This window comes from Porites lutea, chromosome 10 (assembly GCF_958299795.1).
Source record: "Porites lutea chromosome 10, jaPorLute2.1, whole genome shotgun sequence".
NCBI classification, from domain to species: domain Eukaryota; kingdom Metazoa; phylum Cnidaria; class Anthozoa; order Scleractinia; family Poritidae; genus Porites; species Porites lutea.
Genome location: NC_133210.1, coordinates 4,943,565 through 4,968,968, shown reverse-complemented (window position 1 = coordinate 4,968,968; position 25,404 = coordinate 4,943,565). Strand labels below are relative to the sequence as shown.

Sequence of the window (25,404 nt, the reverse complement as noted above, 5' to 3'; positions counted from 1 at the left end):
GAGTTCCTTCGCTAATGAAACGGACCAGTCACGCTGATCAATATTTTAACCCCTCAGCCTGCCCCGTTTCTTCGAATCCCCCCGATTCCTATAAAAAAATTTCCGGCTTTCCCAGAAGGTTAAAAAACTGTGTATGTCCCAATTATACCCGCGCAAAGTACGAAAGGACTAGTCTTTTTGAAGCCCTAGTTCATAAATTTGAGTTGGAACATTCGTGATTTAGTGCATCTTCTTTGAGCATTTTTTTAATTCCATACTATGTCTCAAGATCGTCATTAGAGACACCAAGTGATTGCACGCCGATTATAAGTTAGCTAAGAACGTCTCTGTGCGTCAGCGCTTAGATTCTTTTTTAAGTGGCACTCCTTGAAAAAATTTATCTTGCACTAATGACTCATTCAGCCAGAAAAAAATGCTGAAGTGTGCGATTACTGTTCAGATTATTCGATAAGCTAATACATAAAAGGTTAAGGCAATATATTTGTATTCGATGACGAAGAGGAACAATAGAGGTTACGCGTGTGTCAATATATAGTTAAGTGTATGGAGTAATCTGTGGACTGAGACATCTCTATTTTAAACGTACCGTAAGTGGAAGTGCATTGAAAAAGTGAGCATAATAATGATAATAATAAATAAGCATAGGTAAAATAGTCAGACAATTTACTTTTATATTACAATCCTAAACTTTCGGATACTTATGGCTGTTGAGCAAGAATACTACGTCATGTTTGCAGACATTTCGTCATAAATTAACTTTTTTATTTTTTTTCTGTCGGTGTTTTCTTCATGGCGTTTCAAATTATTGAGTAGACAGTAGTACTACCCCGCAAGTAAGAATCTAGGTTTTAAGAACCTGTTAAGCTAAAATTTGCCAGTTAGACCGCTCTATACAAGAACCTGTTTAGCGTAAAGTTTAAACACCGAGAAACAGGTACCTATTTTCTAAAATCTATTTAAAATTATGTGTGTGCTCGAAAGGAGGACTTCAAAATTCATGTGATCAGTTTTTCTTGTTATGGACACTTTTAATGGCAAGCAAATTTTCTGTAAGGAGTAGGCTGGATATCACTACATTCTGTTAATTAACTACAACTTAATGTTTTTTCTTCAAAAATAAGAACCTCCCCAAAATAACATAAATTTGTACCATACTATTTTTGTAAGAACCTATCTAAGCTAATTTGGGAATATGTAGGTATTTACCATACTCGCGGAGTAGTGCTGTATCACTCCCCTGTTTCTCAGTAGTAAGTTATGAAAGGGGTTTTTCAGTTTATAACTTCCAATCTTGATGGATTGCTACGGTTAAATACTGAAGTGATTGCTCCTGAGCAATAATTTCCTTTCGTACCGTTTATGATCATGATTTGCTTTCTAACTTGTTTCTCATTTTAGAGTATAAAGGTAAGCCCAGCTGTTGAGCCGAACTTAGAACTCCTGTCAGGGAGCTGCAACGACATTTTTGAGCGACCGGAAGTGAGTTGAGTCAACCGGAAGTGAGGCCTTCTCTTCTTTTTTATGCCTCGAACGCTAAAAAATTTGTATTGCTAAGTTTCTTTTCTCTTATAAAGACGATTTACTCGAGGGTTTGATCCAAACCACTGCCCTGTGATGTAAAATGTCCACTTCCGGTTGACGCCCGTCGCTCAAAAAACGCTGCTGACAAAGCTGACACTGAGGCTTTTCCCGTCGCATGGAACAGCACTATTTAGTTCCTGGCCGGATCATTATGAGTGCTAATTTCTTGTCCGAGTCAGCTGTCTCTGTTTGCAGCTCAGTGTACGTTAACAGCTCTTGGACGTTACCACTTCTCTTCTGCTCATAGCGCCTGCGCAGTACTACGGCTAAGTATATGAAGCAGAATACAGATAGTGGCACCAAAACGAGGGCAGCAATGAGGCCTGCTGGGAAGGACGTTGGTCTGATTGTGTGCAGACGCTTCCCTGGAAAGAGAAATAGAAACATTTTTTCATTTCATCAAGATAGCTCAGAAATAATGGACCTCTTGACTATCTCTAGTCTATTTAGAGATGGCTCCTTATTTCCTCGCCTCTCTACCACGTGGAGAGGCGACATGCATGTAGCGATTCCCACGCGCGCTCGCGTATTTTACTTGATTCCCCTGACCCTGAGGAAACTTAGGGACTGCGCGTGGTTTTTTTAATGGACTCCTGGCAAAACAACAAACTAAAAAGGAAAACAAAAACGGTGAAAGTAAGACAGAAAAACCGACAGACGCCAGTATTTTAGCAGTCATTCAGCCTAGTCCCTAGGAGTTCTCGGCTCGGTCAATCCTGTACTCTACCGTGAGCTGTGACGTCACCGAGTCTAGCCCGCTCAGTTCCCAGAATTCACGCGGACAACGGGGCAAGAGAGAACGCCTGGAGACTAGGCTGGCAGTCATTATAAGTACAGCGAATATTAGTAAGGACTAAAAGTACACTGAGATTTGAAGAGAGGCGCACGAACCTTTATCCCAATGCCTCGCACTTGGCCACCTCGTCAACTCACAGAAACCGCTGGTCGTGTCACCTTGAGCAGACTCAGCACAATAGCTGCTTACTTCAATGAAGTTGAAAGCCTCCGGGCAGTCGTCAAATAGCAACGAGCATCTGTGTTTACACAATGTTTTTATCTTAGTCCCATCGCACGGCGGTGTATACGATGCACACGCCAGTTTGTTTAAAGTCTCTTTACAGGAGTCGCTAAACACGCTGCTGGTCAGTTTGTTAATTAATGTCGTCAGTTTGTCTTGGAGTTGTGTTTGCCTTTTCCTTGATATAAATGTTCTTTTACATTCCTCTTTCTGACAATTCTCATTTGACACTGTTTCCCTGCATTGAAGGCCTGTTAAGTAATAACGAAACCGACAACATCAATAGAGCGGTTTTCATTTGAGTGTCGAAAAGTAATTGGTTTTGCACTTTCTACACGATGCGATTGGCATAAAAGATTCGCGCCACCTTTTCATCCAATCAGAAGTAAAACCAAAGCCAATTGTGACGCGCTCGCACGATTTTCCCGCGCTTTGCGTCAGCCACATGTAATTACTTCGAGTTTTGATTGGTTCAGTGTATTGTCTGTGTCCTATGTGATTGGCCAGAGTAATTACTTTGGTTTTGGTTTTACGACACTCAAACGAAAACCTCTCTATCAAATCATAACTCAGCAAAACTGAGTACCTCTCAAGCAAAGTCTTCGAAATTCGAAATTTCTTCCTTGGGCAGTCGGTGTGACTAATAAACGGAGCTGGGGCATGTTTCTCGAAAAAAAAAAAGGAATTTTTCGAGCCCGGAAAGCTGTTTTGTGTTTGCCGTGATGCGTGCATTCAAAATCAAAGTTTCAGTAATTTTGAAAATGATACAATGAAACTTTCAGTTAACCAAGCAAAATTGACTGGTTTGTGAGCTAGAAACAGCGCAACTATTCAATAGCTGTTGAATAATAAAATAGAATTCTTCCGCTCAATTTCACTGTCTATTTACTTCAATTTGCGGATTATCACGGGCTTAATTTCGAACACCTTTACGGTCACCTGTTTTTTTCCGTTGAGTGACCGTCTCTACTTGATACATAATTAAGCAACATACATACGTACTTGAAAGAGGCTTCTTCAGAGGTTTAAAATCCGGTGGTATAAAACAAGTAGCACTTTTCCTCTTTATAGGTAGCAAGCTACACAGAGGCTTTAACCAATTTAAGCCATTGGAATTCATTTGATTGGAGCATCCGCGAGCAAACTCCACGCACACCTCACGGCATGGAAGCAAAGGACCAAGCATGTTTTCTTTACATCGTGGTACGTAGAGTGAGCAGAGGACATAGCTGGTGTATTTTGAACAACCGTTGAGCTTCGCTGTCATGTTGTTGATTACCTTTGAATAAGTCTCGCTGTAGAAGTTACTTGCGAGATGTTCGCTTGTCATTGTGAAGCCATGAGTTACGCAGTTTGGGAACTTGTTATCATCTATTTTGCGACATTCCGATGTGCTCTCAGATCTTGCCAGTTTTGCGACTAAAAGCACATTTGCTAATTGTAGCAAAAAGTTCAAATTCATTTTCTCTTCAGCCCTCAAAGCCTGTTTATCCAAGGGATGTAAAAATGTCCCAGTTTAGTACTAGCCAAGACTGGATTATTTTTTTTTCTTAGTAACTGCCCATTAAATTTCGAAACAAAGTAAATAAACTTAACAATACAACATTGTTCAGTTCATTGTTATGACAATGCAGAAATGATAATTGAAGGCAATATTGAAGGAAAATAATTTGCCATGCAAAATAAACGAGATCTTTTGAATATTCGTTCAGGTGGATGATTCTTTAAAAACATATGCACGCAATGTGTGCTCAGGTCTTGCGTTCATGTCATGCACGAACCTAAAGTCATCTCGTCAGAGATTACTTTGAAGCTTTTTCCCTACACGGCTATACAGTCATTGGCTTTTCATGCTTATTCATTCTTATACAAATTTTAACGTATATTTGGTACCTTTATAAAACTCTCATAGCTGTTACATAATATTTAGATTTTAGGATAGTTTTCCAAATATGAGACACTCTAAGGTATTCAGGAGTTTTTACTACCATAATACTAATGATAATAAAGGGTTTTTATGGCGCATTTAAAGAATTCTCAATGCGCTTAGAAAAACGAAAAAAGAAACGTTTTCAAACGTTTCTTTAAAGTGGAAACGGATTCGGAGTATTTCACATCACTAGTATAAACTGTCCAGATAATCGGTGCATAATATGAAAATGAGCGGCGTCCATACGTAACGGTATTAACAGAGGGAACTTAAAAAATGTAGATGAGCGGAGTAAACAAACAGGTTGATATTTGAAGCTATTTGACAGCTATTTGGAGTGAAGAAAAATAGTAAGGAGCTAAATCATGCAAAATTTTAACAAATTTCAATAGCGTGAAATGTGTTTTTCTTCAAATGTCAATAGAAATAATAGAGGTCTCTGTGTGAGCTCCGTTATGGGCAACTGTTAAAAATAGAAAAATGACAAGTGGTCAGGGAGGCAATATAAATAAACGCATAATATAATGCTTCCTAATTTACTTTATGTTTACTTTAATGATGGCGAGGTTAATAAAGTACGATAAAATAACTTAAATAAATGAACTTGGTTAATTTTAGCAAAAGACCGAACCAATTCAATGGAAAGTTCGATCACGGTCTACTATTTTTATAAAATAACTTATGGTGAAAACAACTTTTTCCAGTTTTCTAAAAGTTTGCCTGTGGAAAGAGGAAACTAAACAAAAACAACAAAACAAAACAAAAAATATGAACAATGGCCGTTTTCACACTACAATCCATCTCCAAAATCCGTCAAAATTGACGGAAAAACAGATGGATAAAGTCAGGCCGATTGTTCATCCAAAATTAAGACCATTCCATTTTCAAATTAATTAAGACGTATTATCTGTCTGACGCGAATTATCCAACGGCCCGAACGAGTCTCAGACGGATAATCCGTCTCTAGTGTGAATACGGCCATAATCATGACTTTGATAGTGTTCTAAAAAAATTGACTCCACAAAAATTCGCCTACAATAGACATCTTGCAAAGGGCAAAAATAGACGCGATAAAGTTTGAAAGAGAGCAAATTCAGTTTTTTGGTTTTTCGTTGTCTTCATCATTTGTCGAGGGACTGTGTCACGGCTGTCTAGTTAATTAAGTTTGCTAATATTAACCCTTTAAGCCCTAAGAGTGATCAGCATCGAATTTCTCCTCGTTATATCAATGCTTTGTAAAACAGAGTGGCCATGAGAATTACGGACATGATCACACAAGATGAATTTGCTTGATATTTTCTCCACTTCTCCGCACTACTTCTGTAGGAAATGATTGGGGGCAACAAATGAGAATTCAAATTTTGATCTTAGGGTTCAAAGGGTTGAACGTCCTTAATGGGAATAGCGACGAAATTACCGGCAAACTTACAAAATCACAGCTTAATGTCAAACTGAATATGTCTCCCAAGCATTAAATCAAACGTTGCATACAACAAAAATAAATGACATGAAAGATATTAATCATCGTGGATAATGTGTATAAAAGGTTTAGTTTATCGTTTGTCTCGCGATTGTCACTTTGATATTGATCACGACGTTTCGACCGCACACTGCAGGTCGAAACTATCGCCTGCTGAAGACCTGCAATGTGCGGTCGAAACGTCGCGATCAACATGAAAGTGACAATCGTGAGACAAACGCTAAACTAAACCCTTTATAAACAAAAATAAACTTTGAAAAACTACTGTTAGGCTAACAAGTTTACCAATAACCACAATTCTCAATGCGTTTTTATCCTCTCAAGTTTGTCCATCCGAGCTAGCCTCCTATTCGTTGTGTTATTTATACCTTCGTTTAAAGCTTTCAGCTGTTATTTTCAGTGCCGGATCCATCCTCGGAGACCCAGGGGCAGTTAGTCGGGTCGATTAAATGTTCGTGGTGAAAGTTTACTGTAAGATCGAGAGTAAACTTTCACCACGAACATTTTATCGACCCGACTAACTGCCCCTGGGTCTCCGAGGATATGCCGGATCCAGATCTTGAGATAATGGGAAGGGGGGGGGGGGGGGGGGGGGAGGGGCCGTCATCGAGACCCTGAGATAAGGGGGATGAGGGCCCTTCCCCTGTATCCGCCACTGATTTTTATGTTTCACTCAGTTAGGTGTCAGCTCCCACTGTTTGAAATTTGAGGAAGTTTCGTGACACATCTCCGCGCAGCTCCTTTAAGCTTTCTAACAACAGCTAACAACTATAACAGGAAATCATTTGCTCCCAAGTTTTTACATTGGTAGATTATTGATATCATGCTCCCCAGTCCCAATCTGTGGTTCAGTGTACGTTGAACGTTGTTGGGTATATCCACTCTTCTTCTGCTCATAGCGCCTACGCAATATCACGGCGACGTAGATAAAGCAGATTGCACACAATGGCACCAAAACGAGGGCAGCAATGAGGCCTGCTGGGAAGGAAGACGGCAATGTCTTCGGACGCTCCCCTGAAAAGTAAAATCAATAAGCCTCAGAATGTCAGCAGAAGGTGTGAATGCACAAAGGAACCCGCAGGTTTATTTTTAAAACTTTCAAACTTAGGATAACATCAGAAGGAGTTTGTCCGTTGTTAAAGGGGCAGCATTACAAGAATATTAGCAGGTTTTGGATTATCTTCAGCCAATCACATGCCTACAGTCGTCCTTTGGCTTTTTGGCGAAAAATAAACTGCCAGAGGACTTAGGGTACGAGAGACCGGTACAAGATTGATCTTATGCTAAAATTGTTAAAAAATACGCTCGCTGATGCTTAAAAATGATATTTGTACCAAAAGAAAATGGCTTACATAGGTCTTTATATATGTTGTGGTTCAATTTTGTCCTTGGTTTAAATTTTATTTTACTTTGTCTTTGAGTTAGATAATGTATGATAACGAGTTTAAAACAAAGGAAAATGAAATTTAAAACAAGGATAAAGTTGAACCACAACATGTACAACCTACTCCTGAGAACACATAGAGTGAGCTCCCAGGGGCGGATCCAGGATTTTTTTTAGGATGGGGTGCACTCGTCTCTTGCTCTACTTCAACACCAATAAACCACATAGTTTTTTTTTTTGGCAGAATACCAGTTCTATTAGAAAACCGCAGGTCATCTCAGGAGGGAGGAGGGGTGCACACCCCCTGCACCCTCCCCCTAGATCCACCCCTGGCTCCTATCTCACGAACAGAAAAAAATGTATCATACCTTTACTCCAATGCCTCGCACTAGGCCATCTCGTTAGCTCACAGAAACCGCTGGTCGTGTTACCTTGAGCAGGCTCAGCACAGTAACTACTTACCACCTGGCTTACTTCTGTCACGCTAACTTCTGTCAAGTTAAATACCCATGGGCAGTCGTCAAAAAGTTTGCGGCACCGCCAGTTGCACAATGTGAAAAACTTCTTCTCCTTACACGGAGGTGTGTAGGATGCACACGACAGCTTCCTCAGAATCGCCTTACACGACGCATTTTTGACGCTACTGTTCAGTTTCTCCATGCTTGCGATTAATTTGTTCTGTAACTGCGCCTGTGTCGTCTGTGAGACAAAGGTTTTTTCACAGCCCGCTTGCTGGCATTTTTTATTGATGACCTCTCCGCTGCAAACAAGGCCTGTTATGGCGATAGCAGAACAAAATCAACTTAGTGACAAAAGAAATTACAAAACTAAAAGTGGATTTCTGACGATTAAAAAGATACTAGAGGGTGGAAGTAGGTTGTCAATCTGGTTAGTTCTTTTTCTTCCGGGTCTTCAGGGGCGGATCCAGGATTTTTTTTAGGAGGGGGTGCACCACTAAGGAATGGCGTAACTGACTGACTAACCACATAGTTTTTTTTTGCAGAATTCCAATAGTATTAGAAAACCGCAGGTCATTTCAGGAAGGGGGGGTGCGCACCCCCTGCACCCTCCCCCTAGATCCGCCTCTGGACTCTTGTTATCACGAATTCTTCCCTCCCTGCTTCATAAATGAAATCTGCGTATACAGGTAATCTGTCACTACTCTCCCCCCCCCCCCCCCCAACCTGTCCACGAAAAAACAACTAGCCATTATACCCAGGCCTCACTTGTTCAAAAGTTGTATCAGCAGATGGGTATTAGCTGCACTGTGTAGAACAATTAAGACGGAATCCATCAGGAAATTGAGTAATTTTAATTTTCAGTGGACAAAATCCTTGTACCAGAATAATTTAAAGAATATTACATTCTTTTTTACATTTTTCAAGGGCTAAAGATGTAATTAGACATCTGTAATAACAACAAAGAAAACTTCTCATGGGAGTCTGAGAAAATGAATGTCAAATTTCACAAGAATTGTGAAAACACAGGTAAAATTCTGAAAACTTCATGTTTTAGATGTCATTTAATTTGTGAAATTTGACATTCATTTTCTCAGGCTCCTATAAGAAATTTTCTGTGGTGTTATTACAGATGACTAATTACATCTTTAAAGGCCTTGAAAAATGTAAAAAAAAAAAATTATGCTTTAAATTATTCTGGTACAAGGTTTTTGTCCACTAAAAATTAAAATTACTCAATTTCCTGGAAGATTCCGTCTTAATTTCCCTATAGGGAAAACAATAAAATTGTTCTACACAGTGACTAGCTAGGGATTTATCGAGAGTAAATTAAACAACTTAACTGGGGCATGAAGCACCAATTTTTTTTTCAGCATCCTGAAAAAAGAGTAGGTCAACGTAGTTCGCCGAATAGGCCTTATCACGGTTCTTGACGAGTAAGCAACCGCGTGAGAAATTACTGACATGTGTTTGTATGGGAATCTACTTGTCGAATAATTTCCGTGAAACAGCTGTTCTGAAAAAAATATGAATCAGGAGAATCGTTAAGAGTGAAGCTTTACTTTAAAATTCATAATTCTTTTTTGAACAACCGTGTTACGGAAATTATACGACATTAGATTCAGATACAAACACTACTGTAATTTCTCACACGGTTGCCTACTCGTCAAGATGGCTTCCAAAACCGTGACGAGGCCAAAACTTAAATTTAGCAGTGGCGGATCCAGCGGAGGGGCCCGAGGGCCGAGGGTCCCGGGCCTCCCTTATTTTTAGACCAAACTGAGGCCTGAAGGGCCGAATAATTTTTTCGAGACCCCCCCTATCTCAGGATGACCTCCCCCCTCCTTATCTGAAGGTCTAGATCCGCCAAACCGTTTAGCTAAAGGATAACGTACAGGGTACTCAACTATTACATACATTAGGGTACTTAAGCAAGCTTACTTGAATCAGGTTTCGCTGATGGTTTAAAATTCGGCGGTTCAAAACAGTCACTATTCGTTCCATTCACGGGTAGCAAATTACACAGAGGCTTTAACCAGTTTAAGCCTTCGGAATTCATTTGATCCGAGCATCCTCGAGCAAACTCCTCGCAGACTTTACGGCATGGAAGCCACGGACCAGTCATGCTTTCTTTACATCGTGGTACGTACAGCGAGCAGAGAATATAGCTTGTGTAGTTTGAGCAACCGCCGAGCTTCTCCGTGATATTTTTGATGATTTTTGAATACCTTTCTTCGTAGTATGAGTTGTCCGCGAGATACAAGCTTGTTGAATGGAAGCCAGCTTTAAAGCAGTTCGGAAACTTCTCCGCATTCAATGGACGGCACTTGCGATCGCTCTGAGATCTTGAAAACGGTATGGCTAAGCACATAATCACTGCGTATACAAGAAATTTTACATTCATCTTCGCTTGTAGTCGAAACCTGTTTTAAAAATCTTTGTCGCTGAAAGAATTTAATCAGTACTGTCTGGGTCAAAATTAATTAAGAATAGTATATAATTCGCGTGTGTTTTGGAACCGCAATGTAGCGTGACAGCGCCCTAGGTCATTGCCGTGACGATCAGAAGGGCATCTGTTCTTGTCATTTCCGTTGGCTTTTGTTTTGTTGTCAGTAGAGGATGACCATTTCACTTTTTAATAAGTGGAGGAGGTCGAAAAATAACTTGACGACAGACATGCAAGAAAAACATTTTTGCATTACGTTAATAGGGCTATCATTTCTTGTTCACCGGGTTTGGGGGGTTGGGGGGGGGGGGGGGGGGCGGTCAATAAAGTTTTATACGGGGAGGCCCCGCCCCGAGGACCAATCTCTTACCCTTTTATATTCCATTTTCCGGCGTTTCCAATCGATGACAATCGATCTCAATCAATACCAATCGATATCAATTAATCGACTGATATTGATAATCGATGACCAGTCGTTGGCGAAGACTCGTGTAGTTATCGATTGGCATCGAATTTCAATAACAATCGATAGATAAATTGATATCGGATGTTATCGATTGGTTGCAGATTGTCAGATAAATATCACATCTTTGCACACAGTAATTGCACATGTAACCACATTTCATTTTATTTGCTTGTCCGGATTGTTTGTTACAGTTTTAATAAAGGTTTCGCTTAAACAGAAATAATTGCATGTCATTTAGTGGCCAAAAAAGAACCACAAGCTTGGACTGTAGTAATTTGCTACACAGCCGTTTTGAGGGTCGTCACGCAACACTCCTCCCCTGTGTAGCAGACTGACGACTGTAGATGACCGAGCTGTCCACGATGGTAACTTTAAACGCGTTTCCGCGTTCTTCTCTCTTCTTGTTAGCAGTAAACACTTCACCGACGTTCACCTCAAAACGGGACAGATGTTAGCCTTTGACGATGCGCCTAATATTCAGTAAAGCCTCCTCCCTGACTTCTTACGTAGACATAGTGATACGGAAAGGCATTGACGGGCAAGTGTGTGGCAAGTGGGCCAGTCGCATGGCCGCCCGGACTTTTAGAAAGAAAAAACAACAACCAAGTCGTGTCCTTTACAACGTTATTGTTGATGTTAACACTCACGTGGATAACAGAGGAAGAGCTAGAGCGAGTGATTGAAAACAAAAGAGACGAATTTTGTAGGAAGAAAAACATGAAATTTTAAACAGTTCAAAGCGGCTGTGAGACAGTGAGAAATGCTAGCGGCCAGCAAAGTGAAAAATGTGCGGCAGTGAAAAATAAAAGCGAACATGGACACAGGAGACAAAATATTGGGTAAGCACATACGACAATTCCTCCATAAAAATAATGTGTAACTAGGAAGTTTGACATTTTAGTCCTACAAAACAGCGTTGTAGTTATGCAAAACACCGGCAAAGAAAGACAAAAAGCGTGCTGCACATGCAAATTTTTTTTTTTTTTGCTAATTAGAAAAAAAAGTGTTCTGCACGTGTAATTTGTTTTTGCTAATTAGATCTATTTTTCATTGCCCTCCCCGTTTACCATTACATGATTTAATTTTTTTTGTTTACAAGTATTATTTATCAGAGCTTCGCTTTTAGCCCTGGCTAAATCTATATATTATCGATATATTGGAAACACCGGGCATTTTTGACAAAAAAGTACCCCTTTCGTATACCTCTTAATGACCTCTTTTATATAATAGTTTAGAACGCTGCACCCATTTTAACCACTTTTAATGCACCGTGATAGATAAATCACCACGCCAGAGAGTTTTCTTGTCTCAGTTTCACAGCCATATAAATAATGCGCCCGTTAGCCTTTACAGGTCCTTTCACGGACAGCAATGACAGATTTCTTTGCATGCCCTGTCATATACTTCAACTAGTGAAGCTCCTACCCATTCATATACCTGAAGCCTGACAAAGGTACCCCTTTCGGGCGGAGCACCCCCGTATAGGCCCTTATAGGGACTACCCTCCCTGGACATGTACATTAAAAAAAGCTGGGGAAAAATGGATCGCAGAGGTACAGTAGCAGACGTTCAAAAGAATTCTTGCCTGCCAGTATACTGGTTTCCTGTGGCGGCCCAGGCCAATAGTGTTGGGAGTTTCCAAGTGACAATAGTAAAACCGGCGACCTACCCCAAACAACGTTGAATAATATATTGCGCAAAATGGGGGGAAATTAGTTTGTTTAGGGTCACAACATTGTCGGGGGGACGTGGGGGACTGAAGGGATAAACCAAAAGGCGATCCAAAACTTCTCATTAGTAGTAGAGTCGTCCTAAGAACAATTACTTGGAAGAGTTTCTCCACGGTGTCCCAAGTTCTTTTGAACTCTATTGAAGTAGTGATAGAATGACCTGCCCAAAAACAAAATCGCCAGCCTCTTCCTCAACAGGGAAAAAAATAGTGATCGGTCCCAAAATGCCTCGCGTTTTGGCTTTGTTCTTCGTATTCCTGGATATATCAGCTTTGAAGCATTTACGCATGAATCTGTTTGCCTTATGGTTCTTGAGGCAAAGAATAACTAGCAATTATTGGATGAAGCTGAGCATGATCTGCAGAATTCTTCAGATCTCCACGAAAGCCGAATTCAATAACTGCTTTATTATTCAATCAAAAATGATTTATACTTTAAACTTTGCTTACCTCATTCGAAATTCCTGTTTTTATCTCTCTGTTCGAAGGCAAATTCAGGATATAAAGAAGTGTTTAGTGCAGCAGATATTTTTCAAATAGCATTTGTAATCCATAATGAGTTGTATTTTTGCTGTTTTTGCTCTGTTTTTGGGTAGAAGGTTGGCTATTTCTTCTTCCATAAAAGTGTAAAAATGTCAACCTTCTCCAGCTCCACCAAAAACAACTTAGCTAAACCTCGTCCTTAAGGCTTCTCGGTTACCGTCCTTTTTTTGGCGGTACCCTGTGCAATTGACGTCATGTTACGAGATATTGGAAACTTCACCAATATATGCTCAACCTAGTTGGCTTGGTTATGAATTTGAAGCATTAGCCGGGGGAAATGAACCAATCCGAAACGTCGTCAATGTTAAGAAAGGTTTGATCTAAGGCTGACTGCGCTGCTGAGACAACTTTTCTTGTAAAGTGTGTGAAAAAGGTTCCACTAGACGTTGCGCACTCCCTATACTGTCCTATATGAGCTTCAACAAGAATGATTGCACAAAAAGGCGTTAACGCATATATAATACCTTCCGGGATTTCTAAGAAAGCAAAAACGTTACTTGTTTCGCTTTATTGACGACACCTCAATTGAACCTGACTTTATATCAGTTCGGCTTAACAAGTCACTAAGGCCACGAAAACTTCCACTGATGATTTGCACCGCGATGTTCCAGTCACATTCTTGTAGTTTTAGGAAGTTCTGAAGAGCCTTAATATTAAGCCTGACATTGACTAGTATAATCTTCCTGCTCAGTTTGCATTTTTACCTCAATGTAAGAAACTCATTGCTAGTATGTAATTTCGCATTTAAAACTAAAGGGCTATTTCTTAGAAAAACCGCAAGTTCTCACAATACTACAGTTTAATCTTAAGAAACCACAAACATTTTGATTGGCTAATTACGTGTAAACTAATTTTTCACGTGGCATGGAAAGCCAATAGCAAGTTGTGGCGTGGTATATGAATCTCCCGCTGGTTCAACCCATAACATTGCAGTCATAAGTCATTGGATCAGCCTAAAATTCGCTGCTCCTGCTAAACACAGACCACTGTCCTTGCAGAAGTTCTTTGGCGAACCACTGTATAACGCTTCATTCCAACGAATTCTTTGCAGCCCTTTACTCACGCAGACGTTATGTCTCAAGCAAAGCCATTTAGAGAAACTAATAATCTCGTACCGTTTCAAGGCCAAGGTTCGTGGTCACAATGGAGGAGAGCAATGGTGCCTACGAGTAGTGGATATACTGAGAATCGCGGACCAGGCCAAGTAGGCTACATGTGGTCAAACATCAGAAATGAGTTAAACGGAGCGGCAGGATTCTGTGGAATCTATGAGTTTCAGGTTAGAGGAGGAACCCAGAGTGCAGTAGTTTACGTTGGAAGCACTTGCCCGCGCCAAGCAGATGGCGGACAATGCCGTAGATTGAAAAACAGGATCATCAACTACTGCAGACACGGAAACCATAAAGCAGATCTAATAAACTACGCACTGAGCAGTGGATATGAGCTGTGGGTCCGTTATAAGCAAGCTGGGAGTCCAGAGGAAGCTCAAGCCTGGGAAAATGCCCTGCTCGCCATGTATGATTACGCTTGGAATGTTAGAAATAACGGCAACATAAGGCCCGTCCTATGGTGACACTGCCTAATCGACACTGAAGCGGTAAACGGTAACATCCAATTATCCCATGGATTGAATTCGCCATTGTACACAAAAGTGTTTATTTTTTTGCCAAACCAGTAGTACATGAACAAGTTTATAGCTTAACTTACGTTTAGACTGAGCACGATAACAGTCACCGTTTAATTTGAATGAGTACTTTTAACTGCAGCCACTAATCGTGATTAGCCTCACAACCTTTTAACAATTGTGTCCGATTACAGTCAATCAAAGATAGATGGGGACACAAGTTCCAATATACCCAATACTTGCTAACATTCTTACACTTAGTAAATACTTATGTCATTATGATGTAGACGCAGAAATGAAGAAGAGGACTATTAAAATCTTGTATGTGACGCAGTAAAGTGATGGACTCCAACTTTTTAAAACTACTTTTCCAGTTTTCAATCGACGAAAAAGTTTGATATCGTGTCTTAGGATTCTAGTCGTTGTTATTTAATCTCTTCAACTAAACTTTGCAGATATCGCATTTACGAAAGTTTTTAGCTCAAATCTACCGTTGAATTGTGGCAGAATATTCTAAGAAATACCGGAAGAACGTCATTTGCTGTTCCAGAATTGAAATTCTCTTTGTCACTCACCCCTCAATGATTCAGTGTTCAACAATAGATTACTTTGAAGAACACCCCTTTGTCCTCCTTGACTCGAGCAAAACGGGATTATGAATAAGCTACTAAATAATTATGTTTGGAATAAAAGGGAAAATATGGTGGCTATGAGAGAAATATTTCATCATTACGACGTTGAGGCCAAGACACTAATTGACACAAAGGATCTAAAAACTGAAGTAGCCAACAAATGGTATATATATATAAATTGCTATAACGTGTTATATCATATTTTTACGTTTAACTTCTTTTAGAACAGCTCTGGCTTAACAGCTGTGTCAAATCTGTGTCAAAGGAAGGACGGCGAAGCTTAGCGCCCTGCGAAACCTCGCAGGAATTTATAGGGTGGAAGGAAAAATTTCGAAGACAAGCGCGCGAGCGCACGAGAGGAGAAAATAAGAGGCCTCCTCTCCCCTTCACATGTACCCCAGAGGAAAGATCGAAGCGACTCTGCTAGCAGGGTACTTCACATGTACATGTCCCCCTCGCACGCTCTATAAAACGAACCAATTAAACTAACCAAGGCCTGCCACGCAGGTTACGGTCTCTAATAGGTACATATAACAGATTGCAATTGATTTGGTAACTTTAAGTTGAAATGGGGCATGATGTATTAATAAAAAAGAAACGACTCTGTTCCGTTGTTTGGACAGCAAGGCATTAAAAGGACCAATCTGAGAAAAAAAAGAGAGAAAAATCTCAGGTTCTTTCTAGAAAAATGATTCATTTAGGTGGGATTATTTCTTAGAAAAACCGCAAGAATCCATAATTGCTATGTAAATGCAGACAATGCAATCCTTGATTGGCTAATGTGTAAACCCTCTGACTCATTGTTACATGACTTACTTTATTGTATAAAGGTATTGAAGGGACGACAAGTTGTTATGAGTTCTGCCTTAGCTTGTCTCGGTGAGCGACAAATACAGAAGCGATCATATTTAACAGACTGACAGAGCTTCAAGAGATTCTACACTCTGAATGGCTCAAGCTCAAAAAAAGTTAAGAGAAAACAGCAATCTTCAGTCTCCACTAAGCCAAAATTGGTCGGCATGGAAGACAGCCATGGTTCCGCTGTACAATGGAGCAAACACTGTAAACCGCCACCAGAACCAAGTCGGATTCATCTGGAAATATATACTGAATGACCATAACTTAATTGAACTCTGTGGAATATATGAATGGCGAGCTGTTCGACCGGACCAGCCAAATCGAGTCATCTATGTTGGAAGCACGTGCACACGTTGTGGCAATTTTGAACAACTGCGGAGCAGAATCCTTGGGTACTGCAGTCATGGTAATCATAAGGCAGTTCTGATAAATGACGCATTAAGAAAAGGATATACACTGGAGGTCCGTTATAAGCAGACTTGGGATGAACCGCAAGCTAGAAACCTGGAGAATGAGCTGCTTGACATGTATGATTACGCTTGGAATGTTAGAAGAAACGGCAACATAAGGGCCGTCCTATGGTGACACTGCCTGATCGACACTAAAGCGGTAAACGGAGACATCCAATTATCCCATGGACTGAATTCGCCATTGAACAGAAAAGTGTTTATTTTTGTGCCAAACCAGTAGTACATGAAAAATTTTATAGCTTAACTTACGTATAGACTGAGCACGATAACAGTCACCGTTTAATCTGAGTACTTTTAACTGCAGCCACTAACTGTCATTGGATATACAACCCTTTAAAAATCGTGTCCGATTACAGTCAATCAAAAATAGATGACGACACAAGTTCCAGTAGACACAATACTTGCTAACATCCTTACACTTAGGAAATACTTGTCATGTAGACGCAGAAATGCAGAAGAGGACTATTAAAATGTTTAGATATATACAGTAAAGTGATGGACTCCAACTTTTTAAAACTACTTTTGCCAGTTTTCAATCGACGAGAAAGGTTGATATCGTGTCTTAGGATTCTAGTCGTTTTTGTTTTAAGTTAATCTCTTCAACTAAACTTTGCAGATATCGCGTTTACGACAGTTTTTAGCTCAAATCTACCGTTGAATTGCAGTGGAATATTCTAAGAAATACCGGAAGAACGTCATTTGTCGTTCGCAGAATTGAAATTGTCACTCACCCCTCAATGATTCAGCTTTCAACAATTGCTTTGGAGAAAAACCCCTTTGTCCTCCTTGACTCGAGCAAAACGGGATTATGAATGAGCTACTGAATGATTAGGAGCATGGCTAAAGCCTATGCGAGAAATATCTCAGCATTACGGAATTGTTGAGGCCAAGACACTAAGGATCAAAACTCACTAAACTGAGTAGTCAACAAATGGCATGTCAATTGCTATAACTTGTAATATTACATTTTTACGTTTAAGAACTTCTTTTAGACCAGCTCTGGCTTTGATCAGGAAGACCTCAATTCAAATCTGTGTCAAATTTACTAAACAAGCCGGCAAAAAGTAAGGACGGTGAAGCTAAGCGCCTCTAAAAACCTTGCTGCAATCTATAGGGCAGAGGCCGGATATTTCGAAGACGCGGCGCGAGCACGAGAGGAGAAAAGGAGAGGCCTCCTGTCCCCTTCACATGTCTCCTCCCTCGCGCGCTCTATAAAAACGAACCAATAAAACTAACCAACGCCTTCCACGCTGGATAGGGTCATCTCTAATTGACATATATAACAGATTGCAATTGATATGAAACCTTTCAGTACAAATGGGCATGATGTATTAATAAAAACGTAAGGACTCTGTTCCGTTGTTTGGAGGACAATATATTGATAGGACAAAATTGAGCCGCCAAAAATCTCACGTTCTTTCTAGAAAAAGTTTTCATTTAAGTGGGGTAGGTTCTTAGAAAAACCGCAAGAATTCATAATTGTTATGTTAATGACAATGCAATCTTTGATTGGCTAATGTATAAAGCCTCTGACTCATGGTCACATGACGTACCTTGTTACAAAAAAGGTTTTGAAGGGACGACAAGTTGACGTGGGTTCTGGCTTAGCTTGGCTTGCTGAGCGATAAATACAACAGATATCATATTTAACACACTGACAGAGCTTTGAGAGATTTTACTTTCAGATGGCTCAAGCTGAAAGAAAGTTCAGAGAAAACAGCAATCTTCAGTCTCTGCAAAGCCAAAGTTGGTGGGGTTGGAAGACAGCCATAGTACCGCTGTATGATGGAACAAACACTGTAAGCCGCTGGTAGAAACAAGAATCGAAATAAGAAGGATTCATCTGGAAATATAGCTTTGGGGAATTTATGAATGGCGAGCTATTCGACGTCAGGAGCAGCCAAATCGAGTCGTCTATGTTGGAAGCACGTGTACAGGATTTGACAATAATTATTATGAATTATTGTGGAGCAGAGTCCTCGGGTGGCTAGCAAGGCAATCATAAAACAGCTCTGATAAATGACCCATTAACAAAAGGATATACACTGGCTGTCCGTTATAAGCAAGCTTACGAAGCTTTACGACGAGGCGAATGCTAGGAAGCAGGAAACTATGATTGCGCTTGGAACAAGCCGAGGCTTGATGGAAGCATAAGAGATATTTTTCAGCTTTTTTCCGCCTCCAATGTGGACAGTGTGAGACAGGGCTGATAACAACCGCCGAAAAACAGCCAACTATGAACTTCCACCAACATACAATTGACATTTACCAGTCTGGGACTTTTAGAAAGGCAATAATTTAGTTTGTTCGAAAAGCTTTTACTTTTCTTCACATATTATTTCATTCTCTGAAAAGAATTTCATTCTCTCAAAAGAATTCTTGCCCGCCAGTATACTGGTTTCCAGTGGCGGCCCAGGCCAATAGTGTTGGGACTTTCCAAGTGACAATAGTAAAACTGGCGACCTACCCCAAACAAAAAATTAACGTTGAATAATATATTGCGCAAAATGGGTGGAAATTAGTTTGTTTAGGGTCACAACATTGTCGGGGGGACGTGCGGAATGAAGGGATAAACCAAAAGGCGATCCAAAACTTCTCATTAGTAGTAGAGTCGTCATAAGAACAATTACTTGGAAGAGTTTCTCCACGGTGTCCCAAGTTCTTTTGAACTCTATTGAAGTAGTGATAGAATTACCTGCCCAAAAACAAAATCGCCAGCCTCTTCCTCAACAGGGAAAAAAATAGTGATCGGTCCCAAAATGCCTCGCGTTTTGGCTTTGTTCTTCGTATTCCTGGATATATCAGCTTTGAAGCATTTACGCATTAATCTGTTTGCCTTATGGTTCTTGAGGCAAAGAATAACTAGCAATTATTGGATGAAGCTGAGCATGATCTACAGAATTCTTCAGATCTCCACGAAAGCCGAATTCAATAACTGCTTTATTATTCAATCAAAAATTATTTATACTTTAAACCTTGCTTACCTCATTCAAAATTCCTGTTTTTATCTCTCTGTGCGAAGGCAAATTCAGGATATAAAGAAATGTTTAGTGCAGCAGATATTTTTCAAATAGCATTTGTAATTCATAATGAGTTGTATTTTTGCTGTTGTTGCTATGTTTTTGGGTAGAAGGTTGGCTATTTCTTCTTCCATAAAAGTGTAAAAATGTCAACCTTCTCCAGCTCCACCAAAAACAACTTGGCTAAACCTCGTCCTTAAGGCTTCTCGGTTACCGTCCTTTTTTTGGCGGTACCCTGTTCAATTGACGTCATGTTACGAGATATTGGAAACTTCACCAATATATGCTCAACCTAGTTGGCTTGGTTATGAATTTGAAGCATTAGCCGGGGGAAATGAACCAATCAGAAACGTCATCAATGTTAAGAAAGGTTTGATCTAAGGCTGACTGCGCTGCTGAGACAACTTTTCTTGTAAAGTGTGTGAAAAAGGTTCCACTAGACGTTGCGCACTCCCTATACTGTCCTATATGAGCTTCAACAAGAATGATTGCACAAAAAGGCGTTAACGCATATATAATACCTTCCGGGATTTCTAAGAAAGCAAAAACGTTACTTGTTTCGCTTTATTAACGACACTTCAATTGAACCTGACTTTATATTAGTTCGGCTTAACAAGTCACTAAGGCCACGAAAACTTCCACTGATGAGTTGCACCGCGATGTTCCAGTCACATTCTTGTAGTTTTAGGAAGTTCTGAAGAGCCTTAATATTAAGCCTGACATTGACTAGTATAATCTTCCTGCTCAGTTTGCATTTTTACCTCAATGTAAGAAACTCATTGCTAGTATGTAATTTCGCATTTAAAACTAAAGGGCTATTTCTTAGAAAAACCGCAAGTTCTCACAATACTACAGTTTAATCTTAAGAAACCACAAACATTTTGATTGGCTAATTACGTGTAAACTAATTTTTCACGTGGCATGGAAAGCCAATAGCAAGTTGTGGCGTGGTATATGAATCTCCCGCTGGTTCAACCCATAACATTGCAGTCATAAGTCATTGGATCAGCCTAAAATTCGCTGCTCCTGCTAAACACAGACCACTGTCCTTGCAGAAGTTCTTTGGCGAACCACTGTATAACGCTTCATTCCAACGAATTCTTTGCAGCCCTTTACTCACGCAGACGTTATGTCTCAAGCAAAGCCATTTAGAGAAACTAATAATCTCGTACCGTTTCAAGGCCAAGGTTCGTGGTCACAATGGAGCAGAGCAATGGTGCCTACGAGTAGTGGATATACTGAGAATCGCGGACCAGGCCAAGTAGGCTACATGTGGTCAAACATCAGAAATGAGTTAAACGGAGCGGCAGGATTCTGTGGAATCTATGAGTTTCAGGTTAGAGGAGGAACCCAGAGTGCAGTAGTTTACGTTGGAAGCACTTGCCCGCGCCAAGCAGATGGCGGACAATGCCGTAGATTGAAAAACAGGATCATCAACTACTGCAGACACGGAAACCATAAAGCAGATCTAATAAACTACGCACTGAGCAGTGGATATGAGCTGTGGGTCCGTTATAAGCAAGCTGGGAGTCCAGAGGAAGCTCAAGCCTGGGAAAATGCCCTGCTCGCCATGTATGATTACGCTTGGAATGTTAGAAATAACGGCAACATAAGGCCCGTCCTATGGTGACACTGCCTAATCGACACTGAAGCGGTAAACGGTAACATCCAATTATCCCATGGATTGAATTCGCCATTGTACACAAAAGTGTTTATTTTTTTGCCAAACCAGTAGTACATGAACAAGTTTATAGCTTAACTTACGTTTAGACTGAGCACGATAACAGTCACCGTTTAATTTGAATGAGTACTTTTAACTGCAGCCACTAATCGTGATTAGCCTCACAACCTTTTAACAATTGTGTCCGATTACAGTCAATCAAAGATAGATGGGGACACAAGTTCCAATATACCCAATACTTGCTAACATTCTTACACTTAGTAAATACTTATGTCATTATGATGTAGACGCAGAAATGAAGAAGAGGACTATTAAAATCTTGTATGTGACGCAGTAAAGTGATGGACTCCAACTTTTTAAAACTACTTTTCCAGTTTTCAATCGACGAAAAAGTTTGATATCGTGTCTTAGGATTCTAGTCGTTTTTATTTAATCTCTTCAACTAAACTTTGTAGATATCGCATTTACGAAAGTTTTTAGCTCAAATCTACCGTTGAATTGTGGCAGAATATTCTAAGAAATACCGGAAGAACGTCATTTGCTGTTCCAGAATTGAAATTCTCTTTGTCACTCACCCCTCAATGATTCAGTGTTCAACAATAGATTACTTTGAAGAACACCCCTTTGTCCTCCTTGACTCGAGCAAAACGGGATTATGAATAAGCTACTAAATAATTATGTTTGGAATAAAAGGGAAAATATGGTGGCTATGAGAGAAATATTTCATCATTACGACGTTGAGGCCAAGACACTAATTGACACAAAGGATCTAAAAACTGAAGTAGCCAACAAATGGTATATATATATAAATTGCTATAACGTGTTATATCATATTTTTACGTTTAACTTCTTTTAGAACAGCTCTGGCTTAACAGCTGTGTCAAATCTGTGTCAAAGGAAGGACGGCGAAGCTTAGCGCCCTGCGAAACCTCGCAGGAATTTATAGGGTGGAAGGAAAAATTTCGAAGACAAGCGCGCGAGCGCACGAGAGGAGAAAATAAGAGGCCTCCTCTCCCCTTCACATGTACCCCAGAGGAAAGATCGAAGCGACTCTGCTAGCAGGGTACTTCACATGTACATGTCCCCCTCGCACGCTCTATAAAACGAACCAATTAAACTAACCAAGGCCTGCCACGCAGGTTACGGTCTCTAATAGGTACATATAACAGATTGCAATTGATTTGGTAACTTTAAGTTGAAATGGGGCATGATGTATTAATAAAAAAGAAACGACTCTGTTCCGTTGTTTGGACAGCAAGGCATTAAAAGGACCAATCTGAGAAAAAAAAGAGAGAAAAATCTCAGGTTCTTTCTAGAAAAATGATTCATTTAGGTGGGATTATTTCTTAGAAAAACCGCAAGAATCCATAATTGCTATGTAAATGCAGACAATGCAATCCTTGATTGGCTAATGTGTAAACCCTCTGACTCATTGTTACATGACTTACTTTATTGTATAAAGGTATTGAAGGGACGACAAGTTGTTATGAGTTCTGCCTTAGCTTGTCTCGGTGAGCGACAAATACAGAAGCGATCATATTTAACAGACTGACAGAGCTTCAAGAGATTCTACACTCTGAATGGCTCAAGCTCAAAAAAAGTTAAGAGAAAACAGCAATCTTCAGTCTCCACTAAGCCAAAATTGGTCGGCATGGAAGACAGCCATGGTTCCGCTGTACAATGGAGCAAACACTGTAAACCGCCACCAGAACCAAGTCGGATTCATCTGGAAATATATACTGAATGACCATAACTTAATTGAACTCTGTGGAATATATGAATGGCGAGCTGTTCGACCGGACCAGCCAAATCGAGTCATCTATGTTGGAAGCACGTGCACACGTTGTGGCAATTTTGAACAACTGCGGAGCAGAATCCTTGGGTACTGCAGTCATGGTAATCATAAGGCAGTTCTGATAAATGACGCATTAAGAAAAGGATATACACTGGAGGTCCGTTATAAGCAGACTTGGGATGAACCGCAAGCTAGAAACCTGGAGAATGAGCTGCTTGACATGTATGATTACGCTTGGAATGTTAGAAGAAACGGCAACATAAGGGCCGTCCTATGGTGACACTGCCTGATCGACACTAAAGCGGTAAACGGAGACATCCAATTATCCCATGGACTGAATTCGCCATTGAACAGAAAAGTGTTTATTTTTGTGCCAAACCAGTAGTACATGAAAAATTTTATAGCTTAACTTACGTATAGACTGAGCACGATAACAGTCACCGTTTAATCTGAGTACTTTTAACTGCAGCCACTAATTGTCATTGGATATACAACCCTTTAAAAATCGTGTCCGATTACAGTCAATCAAAAATAGATGACGACACAAGTTCCAGTAGACACAATACTTGCTAACATCCTTACACTTAGGAAATACTTGTCATGTAGACGCAGAAATGCAGAAGAGGACTATTAAAATGTTTAGATATATACAGTAAAGTGATGGACTCCAACTTTTTAAAACTACTTTTGCCAGTTTTCAATCGACGAGAAAGTTTGATATCGTGTCTTAGGATTCTAGTCGTTTTTGTTTTAAGTTAATCTCTTCAACTAAACTTTGCAGATATCGCGTTTACGACAGTTTTTAGCTCAAATCTACCGTTGAATTGCAGTGGAATATTCTAAGAAATACCGGAAGAACGTCATTTGTCGTTCGCAGAATTGAAATTGTCACTCACCCCTCAATGATTCAGCTTTCAACAATTGCTTTGGAGAAAAACCCCTTTGTCCTCCTTGACTCGAGCAAAACGGGATTATGAATGGGCTACTGAATGATTAGGAGCATGGCTAAAGCCTATGCGAGAAATATCTCAGCATTACGGAATTGTTGAGGCCAAGACACTAAGGATCAAAACTCACTAAACTGAGTAGTCAACAAATGGCATGTCAATTGCTATAACTTGTAATATTACATTTTTACGTTTAAGAACTTCTTTTAGACCAGCTCTGGCTTTGATCAGGAAGACCTCAATTCAAATCTGTGTCAAATTTACTAAACAAGCCGGCAAAAAGTAAGGACGGTGAAGCTAAGCGCCTCTAAAAACCTTGCTGCAATCTATAGGGCAGAGGCCGGATATTTCGAAGACGCGGCGCGAGCACGAGAGGAGAAAAGGAGAGGCCTCCTGTCCCCTTCACATGTCTCCTCCCTCGCGCGCTCTATAAAAACGAACCAATAAAACTAACCAACGCCTTCCACGCTGGATAGGGTCATCTCTAATTGACATATATAACAGATTGCAATTGATATGAAACCTTTCAGTACAAATGGGCATGATGTATTAATAAAAACGTAAGGACTCTGTTCCGTTGTTTGGAGGACAATATATTGATAGGACAAAATTGGGCCGCCAAAAATCTCACGTTCTTTCTAGAAAAAGTTTTCATTTAAGTGGGGTAGGTTCTTAGAAAAACCGCAAGAATTCATAATTGTTATGTTAATGACAATGCAATCTTTGATTGGCTAATGTATAAAGCCTCTGACTCATGGTCACATGACGTACCTTGTTACAAAAAAGGTTTTGAAGGGACGACAAGTTGACGTGGGTTCTGGCTTAGCTTGGCTTGCTGAGCGATAAATACAACAGATATCATATTTAACACACTGACAGAGCTTCGAGAGATTTTACTTTCAGATGGCTCAAGCTGAAAGAAAGTTCAGAGAAAACAGCAATCTTCAGTCTCTGCAAAGCCAAAGTTGGTGGGGTTGGAAGACAGCAATAGTACCGCTGTATGATGGAACAAACACTGTAAGCCGCTGGTAGAAACAAGAATCGAAATAAGAAAGATTCATCTGGAAATATAGCTTTGGGGAATTTATGAATGGCGAGCTATTCGACGTCAGGACCAGCCGAATCGAGTCGTCTATGTTGGAAGCACGTGTACACGATTTGACAATAATTATTATGAATTATTGCGGAGCAGAATCCTCGGGTGGCTAGCAAGGCAATCATAAAACAGCTCTGATAAATGACCCATTAACAAAAGGATATACACTGGCTGTCCGTTATAAGCAAGTTTACGAAGCTTTACGACGAGGCGAATGCTAGGAAGCAGGAAACTATGATTGCGCTT

General features: G+C 40.2%; 2 protein-coding genes across 2 annotated transcripts; both read right to left on the bottom strand.

The window, feature by feature from the left end:
• Window positions 1–1,704: 1,704 nt before the first annotated feature.
• LOC140949409 (uncharacterized) lies at window positions 1,705–4,459 on the bottom strand. Its single transcript, XM_073398571.1, has 3 exons — window positions 3,518–4,459; window positions 2,473–2,850; window positions 1,705–1,946 (listed from the first exon to the last, which is right to left on the bottom strand). The coding sequence occupies exons 1-3, from the start codon at window positions 4,059–4,061 to the stop codon at window positions 1,708–1,710; spliced, it is 1,161 nt and encodes a 386-aa protein (XP_073254672.1). The 5' UTR covers window positions 4,062–4,459; the 3' UTR covers window positions 1,705–1,707.
• A 2,141-nt stretch (window positions 4,460–6,600) lies between these two features.
• LOC140950493 (uncharacterized) lies at window positions 6,601–10,329 on the bottom strand. The gene is made up of 3 exons (XM_073399728.1): window positions 9,793–10,329; window positions 7,762–8,166; window positions 6,601–7,023 (listed from the first exon to the last, which is right to left on the bottom strand). Exons 1-3 carry the CDS (start codon window positions 10,253–10,255, stop codon window positions 6,809–6,811), a joined length of 1,083 nt encoding a protein of 360 aa, XP_073255829.1. The 5' UTR covers window positions 10,256–10,329; the 3' UTR covers window positions 6,601–6,808.
• Window positions 10,330–25,404: the final 15,075 nt, after the last annotated feature.